Consider the following 11279-nt stretch of genomic DNA (forward strand, 5'->3'; position numbering starts at 1 on the left):
AGATAGATAGATAGATAGATAGATAGATAGATAGATAGATGATAGATAGATAGATAGATAGATAGATAGATAGATAGATAGATAGATAGATGATAGCAAAAGTAAAGTGCTCTCCATACAAGCCAGGAGTGGCAGCCCAGCTGTATAATCCCAGCACTTAGAAATGAAAACAGATGGATTCCTGCAGCCAAATGACTGACAAGTCAACTTGCTGAATCAGTTAGCTCCAGGTTCAGTGAGTGTCCTTGTCTCAAAAAATAAGATGGAGAACAATTGAGGAAGACAGCCAACATCGACCTCAGGTCTCCATACTCATGTATATACACACATGCACACACCTACATGAAAACTTGCATATACCACACGCACACATACATGCTACATACAATTTTTATTGCTTCTAGAAATTACAACTTGTAGACTCTAAGAGAGCCTAATAGGAAAGAGAAAAGAAATCCAGCAAAGGAGAGGCCTGACACACACACCACATCCCAAGACCTGAGCTCTGGAGCCCTCTTACAGACTATGTCTTTACTTTACAGTCACACACACCACAGCCCACCTCTCCATCTGCAGTCCTTGATTTACTTCTTCCTTTACCAAACACTCCTGATCTGTGGCCTAGAAAACCCCCATTTTTAGAAAGGTTAAGCTCTCTTAGCCTCTCAGCAGATGTCAGAAGAGTTCAGCTGTTCTTCCCAGGCGAGAAGTCTGAGATGTTCTCCTGAGAAGCATCCTGCATGTGACTCTGAGGTCCTCCAAGCGCTGGACTAGCTCGGGTACAGAATGAATTCATGTGTCTTTGTGGTGAGGCAAACCTTGGAATCTTAGCCATGTATACAGACAGCAAACTGTGTCTTATCAGTAAGATAAAAGTTTCAAAACAAATTTACAATGGATCTTTCCACATAGCAACTCTGTCTTGTCTTGGTCATATTTTGATCAAATATAAATATTGTCAATAGGGTGCTATGAAAGCATTCAGAATACTAATGCAACTACTAAAGTGAAATTAAGAGGATTTATCATTCTCTATCATATTTGCTGACTGATCCTCCAGTACTCTGTTATGTTCCTGATATAAGCCTGAACATGCCACCAGCTGTCTAAGAAGCATTCAGTAAAACCAGGAAAATATGTTGGATGTGGCCTGTAGTCCCTGCATTTAGGATACTGAGGGGGAAGACTCTGAGTTCAACACCAGTGGAGCTTCACCGCAAGACCCTGCCACAAACAGTGGAATCCCCATCTATTTTTTTTAAGTCTTACTCAAATAAGAGCCTTTTCTCACAAATATAGATTCCAAAAGATCACAACTCTCCTAAAGACTACAAGACAAGTACAAATTGTGAGCAACTACCCTCTACAAACACCACCTCCCCCCATGCTACCCTCCTCCTGCTACCAATCACAGGAGACAGTATTATGATGTCAGATGGTGAGTTTTTAACTCTATGGTAAAATGCCCTTTTCATGTCTGTGATGTTCTTATATGGAATTTATACTGTCTGAAAAAGAAAGAAGAAAACGGCATACAGAAGATCTTGCCTCCCTGTCTTCAAATCTTCAAATGGCAGAGAATCGTTGTGTACTACACAATCATGAGTAGAGAGATGACACTGAGTTAACTTTAATTTCTCAAGATATTTCCTGTGATCAGTAAGTGTGGCACTTGATAAAGTCCAGTATATGACCCCGATGAACACACTGAATACTGTCTCCAAAACCAGGTGTATTTTCTGCATCTTATCATTATGTACTTTTTGTCATTAAGGTTATATTCTGAAAGGATTAAATTCCATTCTTTGAGGGTTTCCTAGATGTATACAATGTATTTTGATCATACCAACCCCTGTTCCTCTCAGGGCTTCACAAAACACTTTACCTCCTACCACATCCCCTCACAACTTTGTGTCCTCTCCTAGCCCATTGACTCCAATCTATGCTGTTGTGGGCATGGTAGGAGAATCAACTAGAGAATGTGCAACCTAACGGGGGTCACTTCCCTGAAGAAAATGGACTCTTTTCACCTTCAATGCCGATGCCCCTCAGCCAGGAGTGGAGCCTGATGAGCCTCTCTTCACCTACTCTGAATGTTTGACTCACTTGATCACGTGTAGAATTTTCGTATCTCATCAAATAGAAATATAGTTCTTCCCATGATAGCCTGTTTCTCATTCTAAGTTGAAACTGTTTTTTTATTCAAATAGCCATCCCAGGCATCAGTACAGAGAACATTTGGTGAGATTCTTTATTAATGAGATTTGACTTGTTCTTATTTTGAGTTGTCTTTCATTCTTTTGCCTTCCTTAAATGCAGTATTTCACACAACTACTAACAAAAGTGATATGCTCTAGTTTAGCACTATCTTATGTTCAGTTCCATGTTTTGCACAGGGAATCTTTTGTGAAGAAACAAACAGAAATCGCAGTGCCTACTAATGAATCCAACATTTCAACTCCAAACAACAAAGAGAGCCCATCTGCTGGGAAGACAGCTCCCTTCAGAGCAGAGGCAAAAGCCACCAATGTTGAGAGTAACAACAGAAGATACCATACTCAGAAGAAAATGAGCAATGTGTATGCAGAAGGACAGAATCAAGAGCTATATATTGTGGGGGACACTTGGGCAGAAGTAAGCCCCAGGCAGAAGTATGTGCAAGACCTGGAAGAAAGCAGAAAGATGAGGAAAGAGGAGAAAGGAGATGCTGTGATCCAGAGTTACTGTCAGTGGTACACAGAGGGAAGCAACTTTGAAGAATCAAAAGCAACATGTCTAGAAGGAAGGGAGACATGGGAAAGGACAAGCTGCCCAGGGCTGTGGCTGACTGAGGAGATTTACCTGAGAAAAACTTTGGATCCTAGTCTTAGCCAAAAGTCAGTCTATCAAAATGCAGATGGCAAAGAAAAAGAAAAAAATATATCTGTGGTTACCCAGAATGCACCACTGGGCAACCTGGAGAGAGACTACCACTTGCTAGGGTTCCTTGGAGAAGAAGACACTGGACCAGTGCCTCAGGCCCAGGAAGAAGACAAGGCTGCTGTGTTCCTTCATAGCAAATACCAGAGTTCCAAGAAAAAGCAACAGCTGGGAAAGGACAGGCTCGCACCTCCCTTTAAGAATCAAAAGATCCTTTCATCATCCACAGAAGTAGCAAAAAACACTCACAATGTTTATTCCTGTCCAACAAAGCAGGACGGAGTCCATCATATCAAGATGGTGGATGAGAGAGACTCAAAAATGGCTTCAAAAAAAGAAGCGTGGGATTTAGCAATGTTTTCAAGACAGGTATGTAAATAAATTTATTCACTGATAAACTCTCCTCAAACTACCCAATAACTGTTTCAACAAATAATCAATAACTGGAGGATTGTTGTATCTATGCTTATCAGACATTTTTAATAACATATATTGATGGCTGTGCTATTTTAGTAGCCATGTACTTTTATGCCCATACATTGTGATAAGAGTTAGTAATAAAATTATGATAGAAACACCTGTAGTAAGATCCCAGAGGCCACTGGATAGTAGAAAGTTTCATGTATCCATGAGATCATTGTTATCATTAAAAATGTGAGGGTTTTTTTAGGCATTTTAAAAGGTTGAAAGCATAGGTATCCTCCATCCCCCAAATTTTACTTTGTATGGCATAATGATCTGTTAAAAATCTGATAAGGTGGCTTAGCAGGCCCAGTATTTGATGAACATAAAAGTCTCACGACAATAAGCAATTCTGGAGCTCTGACAAGAATATTCTAGGAGAGATCATAGGAGCAGCGAACGCCTATTCCTGCCCTCTCTTTCTAGGTATCTGACCTCAAGAAAATGTCTTTCTGTATCAGCACTTTTACTTCATTCTGTATGAAGTGACAGATGTTAACTAGATGACTTCCAATTGAACAAATTACAAGCAGAGCCAGTAGTCTGTAAAATAAAAAAAGAAATTCTGTAGTGGGGTGGTTTAAAGGAGGATATCTAATATCCTTGCTCCCTAATCTAAGTTTTGTTCCCTGTGAGAGCTGAATCCTGAGAGAGTATTACACCTGCCCTGGGTCTCCACCTTGAGGTCAAGCCCAGTATCTATCTCTACCCTTCAGCTATCAATGGCAATCTGCTATTGATTAGTGTCCCTAAGTCCTTCCTCTTCTAGTTTTAAGCAGCATGAAAGGGGAGTTTTACATGCATGCAATCTTCCTTTTCTTTGTTGCACAAATTTTCTCAGCAAAGATCAAGTCGCTGATCAGCAACTAAGACAGATGAATAGATGTAGAAGCACTGACTAGTGTATACCTAGAGTCAGAAAATTATGAACCCTGCACCCTCCCTATCAGGACATCCAGGTTATAAGGGATAGAAAGCAGAGTAACTATGTGGTAGATCTTGGAAATGAGGGGTCAAGGCAAGAGAGGAAGAGGACCAAGCCTTGAAGTCACCCAAGAAAATGGAAGAAGAAGGAAGGCTTAACATACCCAAAAGCCAATAAGGACCTTAGAATTAGACCACCACAGCAATAAGTGCCAATGCCCGATCTCAGGAGCCCCAGGAATTCAAGGGTTTGTAACTGTTGAGTGGGAAAAAATGTGATGTGGATAAGTAGCTCAGCATGGAAGGTGGTGTAAAGTTAGGATTTATTAAACCTGGATTCAAAGGTTCAGGTACCTCCTGGAGAAGAACTTGAGAGTTCTAGGGAGTCTGTAAAGAACTGTGAATTTTGTATGCCCATAGAGCCCTGTAATTCTTTTTATTTAATCTGATATATGGCCTTTTTTTAGATATCAAAGTTATCTGAAGAGTATTTCATTCTGCAGAAAAACTTGAATGAAATTATTTTGGCCCAGCAACTGAAGCCATTTTATCTAGGTATCTATCGCCATAAACCAATCAACAGACATGTTTCTACTCACCAATACCTCTCAGGTAAAGATCAATAATGGTAGAGACACCCAAAGAGAAGGAAATGCCAAACTCTTGGTGTCTTCGATTTGTGTTCTGTGACTTGAGGCAATGGTCTGCCTCACGGGAGAGTTGAGGCCTTTCTTTCATTCTATATCTTACAAGCAGACACATAATTTTCCAGAATGTTTTACCTATCTTCTGCTGTCTCTAATACCACTCTCCTAGGTATTTTTAATTCATTATTTTCTCCCTTTTATACAACGTAACCTTAATATGACCTATAATACCATCAGAGAGCAAGAGGGAGCTCAGAGAGGGAACTATGATGTCAGATTAATATGAAAAGCAAACATGAAATATCCCTATTTCAAGATCACATCTGGAAGAGTGTGGAGCCTGTGAACCTCTGTTCAGAGACATAAAACTGTAAGCATTATGTTTTCTTTTATTTTTCATGCTTGTGATGGTTTGTATATCCTTGGACCATGGAGTGGCACCATCTGAAGGTGTGGCCTTGTTGGAATAGGTGTGACCTGGTTGGAATGGGTGTGTCACTGTGGGTGTGGGTATAAGATCCTCACCCTAGTTGCCTGGAAGTCAGTCTTCCACTAGCAGCCTTTGGATAAAGACATAGAACTCTCAGCTCCTCCTGTGCCATGCCTGCCTGGATACTGCCATGCTCCCACCTTGATGATAATGGACTGAACCTCTGAACCTGTAAGCCAGCCCCAATTAAATGTTGTTTTTTTTATAAGACTTGCCTTGGTCATAGTGTCTGTTCACAGCAGTAAAACCCTAACTAAGACAGAAGTTGGTACCAGGAGTGGGGTATTGCTGTGATAGGCCTGACCATGCTTTTATTTGACAGAATGTGGATTTTGGGACTTTGTATTTGGAAAGCAATGGAATGCTTTAAATGGGGCTTAATGGGTCATCCTAGTAGGAATATGGAAGACTTAGTTGCTGGGAGTAATTTGAACTGTGTTGACCTGGCCCAAGAGATTTCAAAGGAGAAGAATTTCAGAATGTGGCATAAAGACTGGTTTTGTGGTCTGCTTGTGGACGTTGTACATCGTGGTGCGCACTAGGCTCCGCACCACGATGTACAACGTCCACAAGCAGATGGTTTGAGTATTAAAGGAGTACCAGGAAGTGAAATGGAGCAAAATCTTGTGTTCTAGGAGATAAAGATTAAGGGAGTGGGACCTTGGGGCAAGATCCTACCCAGCTAAATTAGATCCAGGCATGGTGGTACTAAGACAATGCTGTTGATTGATCATTCGTGGTACTGTGCTATTTAAGAGTATGTTCATACAAATACGTGCTGCATGCTGAATTTCATTCCCTCTGTAACTCTGCCCTCCCCTTTCTTACCCCTTCCCCTTCCAGCTAACTCCCTTTGTTCCCCTAGACAGTTTCTTTTCTCCTTTCATGTCATATATTCACACAAAATTTCATATACTGCACAAACTCTAAGGACCACAAATAAGAGAAAGCATATAAACGTGTCTTTCTGGGGCTGACTTAATTCACTTAACATGACCATGTCCACCCACATGCATTTTCCTGAAAATGCTACAACTTCATTTTTTAGAGCTGAAAACAATTTCACTGTGTATGTATGATATACTCTCTGTGTCCACGGCTTTGTAGTTGGGCGCCTCACTTGGTTTCATAACTTGGCTGTTATGAATAACACTGAGACAAACACTGACATGAAGTTATCTCCATGATATGGTGACTTGAGGTCCATTGGGTAAACAGCTAGGAGTGACCTAGCTAGATCATATGATAGGTCTATTTTCAGTTTTAGGAGAAACCTCCACAGTGATTTCCACAGATAGGCTGGCCTGGTTTATATTCCCATTAGTGGTGTATAAGGGCTATCTTGAGCCCACATCCTCAGCAGCAGCATCCTCAGTCACAGTCCACCCCATGTCTAGAATTATCTGACTCCAGTTCTCTAGGGATGTACAAAGTCCTTAGGGTCTTCTATGTCTCTGAAGGATCAGGTAGAGCTCATAGTCTCTAGTCATTTGTCCATGAGTTACTATCAGGACACCCATGACTCCTATTGGCCTCTACAACCTCCATAATAAGATCCTCCAAGCAGGATCAGAAAACCAGAAATCTGAAGTATTACCTCATTTACCCATGTTCCAGGAAGCCTTTTCTCTATGGATTATGTCCTCAGGCAGCTGTGGGGTAGGGGTGGGGCAGAGGTAGAAGTGCTGCTACTAAAAGCCTCAGGAGCCCTACCCACCCCTCCTGGCCCTGCTGAAACTTCAGGATTCTTCCAAGAAAAAATCTTTTATTTCCCTTCAATTTCAACACCTTTGCTCTCTTGAGAGATACCTGACTCCATTTCTGTAACATGTAGCTCTCAGCAAAGCTAGGAAAAGTCATATGACCTTGTTCAATACCTTTTGATTTCTTTGCCAAAACCTCTGAATAAAAAACAAAACAAGTGGATACATCCCACATGCAGAAACCAAACCCAGACAATATTGCTGCTGCCAAGAAGTGCTTGCTGACAGGAGCCTGACACAACTTTCTCCTGGGAGAGGCTTTGCCAGATCTTGACCAATACAGATGCAGATGCTGGCAGCAAACCATCAAACTGAGCACAAGGACCCCAATGGAAGAGTTAGGGGAAGGACTGAAGGGGCTGAGGGGGCCTTATCTGGCATCAGTGGAAGGGAAGGCCCTTGGTCCTATGAAGGCTCCATGCCCCATTGTAGGGAAATGTTAGGGCAGGGAGGCAGGAGTGCATAGGTGGGTGGGGGAGCACCCTCATAGAAGCAGGGCAGGGATGGGCTAGGGGGTTTGCAGAGGGGAAACCAGGAAAGGGGATAACATTTGAAATGTAAACAGATAAAATATCTAATTGATAGAATCAATGATTTCAAATTTCACAGTGAACATACACAGAGAGTGTCTTAAGAAGGATAATATTTAACTGAAACAGACTTTATCACAGGACAGCAGATTGTCATGTAAATTGTTTTTCCTGTTACACACAGCATTGCATTATGAATATACAGAAATAGAAATGTTATTTGAAGTAGCCCCTGTAAACACAAAGAATTATTATTACTATTTATTTATTTACTTGCTTACTTACTTACTTACTTACTTACTTACTTACTTACTTACTTACTTACTGGGACAGGATTTCTTTGTGAAAAAGCCCTGACTGTCCTGGAATTTCATTTGTAGAACAGGCTAGTCTTGAACTCAAGACCACCTGCCTCTGTCTCTCAAGTGCCAGGATTAAAGATGTATACTACCACACTCAGCTATAAAGAATTCTTTTTAAATACGTATAAGAGGAGACACTTGCTCAACATTTTTGCTTTCAAAAAGCCTTTTGCTTTCAAAATTTATTTGGAAGTTACATACCAGAACGCTCACTCTAAGTGTTGAGTTGTATAGTCTTTGGGTCTGGGTTTGGGTTTTTGTTCATTTATTTTTTATGTGTGATGTTTTCTAATTTGCATTTAAATGATAAAATTTAAAGTAAAAATTAAAAATCAAAATGCTAAAAAAACAAAAACAAAAAACAAAGCAAAAAACAAAAAATAAACAAACAAACAAACAAAAAACTAAGATGACTGTAGCTGTTTGCCTGACGTGGGAGAAAGGGACAGAATCTTCAAGTTCCTGTCAGTTACCAGACCACACTGTTTGTAGTGACACTTAACAAACACAGCTATGCATACAGTGGCCTTGGGCCCTACTATTCTTCTGCCCCCTGGCTTTGGTCAGAACGTCTAACAGTGAGAAGAATAAAATTCAGCAAGAGTCCATTAGGTTGGCTCATGTCCTGTGCTAGAGGGACTGAATAGGGTAGGGTACAGTAGCTGTAGATTGCTCTAGGTTTCATATGCAGCTAAAGATGCAGGGTTCTATCATATCTTCAAAGAAGACCTAATACCAATACTCCTCAAACTATTCCACAATATAGAAAGAGAAGTTACTCTACTCAATTCATTCTATGAAGCCACAATTACTCTGATACCTAAACCAAACAAAGACCCAACAAAGAAAGAGAACTTCAATTTCCCTTTTGAATATCGATACAAAAATACTCAAAAAATTCTCACAAACCAAATCCAAGAACACATCAAAATGATCATCCATCATGATCAAGTAGGCTTCATCCCAAAGATTCAGGGATGGTTCAATATACAGAAATCCATCATCGTAATCCACTATATAAACAAACTCAAAGACAAAAACCACATGATCATCTCATTAGATGCTGAGAAAGCATTTCACAAAATCCCACACCCGGGTGTGATCATGATAAAAGTCTTGGAAAGATCAAGAATTCAAGGCCCATACCTAAACATAATAAAAGCAATATACAGAAATCCAGTAGCCAACATCAAACTAAATGGAGAGAAACTTGAAGCAATCCCACTAAAATCAGGGACTAGACAAGGCTTCCCACTCTCTCCCTAGCTATTCAATATACTACTTGAAGTCCTAGCCAGAGCAATTAGACAACAAAAGGAGGTCAAAGGGATGGAAATTGGAAAGGAAGAAGTCAAAATATCACTATTTGCAGATGATATGAGAGTATAAATAAGTGACCCCAAAAATTCCACTAGAGGACTCCTAAACCTGATAAATAACTTCAGCAAAGTTGCTGGATATAAAATTAATTCAACCACATCAGTAACCTTCCTCTATTCAAAGGATAAACACGCCTTCCAGTCTGTGCCAGCACCAGATCACCTAGGGCGCAGAGTCAGTGAACACCCCCACGGTCCCCAGAGGACTCTCCACACAATCTTAGGATCACTGGTGAGTGGAACACAACATCGGTTCCAATCCAATCGCACAGGACCTGAGACAGCAGTAGGAAGCAGAAAACCGGCCTGACCATGGGGCACAAGTCCCTTCTGGTCAGCACCAGCACTGGTGAATGGCAGGCTCCAATCAGATATACTGAGGGCAACAAGCACTTGATATAATCAGATGTCAGGAGGCACGCATAAGAAAAGAAGCAACAGAAACAAAGCTTACTTGGCATCATCAGAACCAAATTCTCCCACCATGGCAAGTCCTGGATAACCCATCACATCAGAAAAGCAAGACATGAATCTAAAGTCACTTCTCATGATGATGATGGAGGACTTAAAGAAGGAAATACAGGAAAACACAGGTAAACAGCTAGAAACCTTTAAAGAGGAAACACAAAAATCCCTTAGAGAGTTACAGGAAAACACTATCAAACAGGTGATGGAATAAAACAAAACCACCCAGGTTCTAAAAATGGAAGTAGAAACAATAAAAAAAAAAAGGAGGGGCATTTCATACTTATCAAAGATAAAATCTGCCAAGAGGAACTCTCAATTCTAAATAATTATGCTCCAAATGCAAGGGCATCTACATTCATTCAAGAAACTTTAGTAAAGCTCAAAGCACACATTGTACCTCACACAATAATAGTGGGAGACTTCAACACCCCACTCTCACCAATGGACAGTTCATGGAAACAGAAAGTAAACAGAGACACATGGACACTAAAAGAAGTTATGAAACAAATGGATTTAACAGATATCTACAGGACATTTTATCCGAAAATAAAAGGATATACCTTTTTCTCAGCACCTCATGGTACCTTCTCCAAAACTGACCATATAATTGGTCACAAAACAGGCCTCAACAGATACAAAAATATTGAAATTATTCCATACATCCTATCAGATCACCATGGACTAAGGCTGATTTCCAATAACAACATGAATAATGGAAAGTCAACATTCATGTGGAAAATGAACAACACTCTACTCAATGATGACTTGGTCAAGGAAGTATTGAAGCAAGAGATAAAAGCCTTTTTGTAGTTTAATGAAAATGAAGCCACAACATACCCAAACTTATGGGACACAATGAAAGCATTCCTAAGAGGAAAACTCATAGCCCTGAGTGCATCCAAAAAGAAACTAGAGAGAGCATACACTACCAGCTTGACAGCACACCTAAAAGCTCTAGAACAAAAGGAAGCAAATTCACCCAAGAGGAGTAGACATCAGGAAATAATCAAACTCAGGGCTGATATCAACTAAGTAGTAACAAAAAGAATTAGTCAAAGAATCAACCAAACCAGGAGCGGGTTCTTTCAGAAAATCAACAAGATAGATAAACCAAAGAGAAGGGCACCTGGGTGCAGCTGAAGCATCATTCTGAGCCACCCAGAGAAGCACACTTTGTGAGGACTAACAGAAAAGAGCCTGAGCTGTTGGAGCCCATTCCATACGAATTCATGGCCTAATGTACACAAAGAAATAAAATACCAGCACCAGGAAAAAAAGGGGGGGGGGAGACATAACAACAGAACCTGAGGAAATCCAAAACACCATCAGATCCTA

The 11279-nt window shown here is 40.5% G+C and overlaps 1 protein-coding gene across 1 annotated transcript in view; it reads left to right on the forward strand.

The window, feature by feature from the left end:
* The window catches only part of Myo3a (myosin IIIA), a 229092-nt gene that overhangs the window by 190336 nt on the left and 27477 nt on the right, over positions 1-11279 (forward strand). The window contains exons 29-30 of the mRNA XM_021155802.1: positions 2397-3288; positions 4773-4917. Coding sequence (XP_021011461.1) covers positions 2397-3288; positions 4773-4917 — 1037 coding nt within the window. The remainder of the gene's footprint in view (positions 1-2396; positions 3289-4772; positions 4918-11279) is intronic.

This window comes from Mus caroli, chromosome 2, assembly GCF_900094665.2.
Source record: "Mus caroli chromosome 2, CAROLI_EIJ_v1.1, whole genome shotgun sequence".
Lineage (NCBI taxonomy): Eukaryota > Metazoa > Chordata > Mammalia > Rodentia > Muridae > Mus > Mus caroli.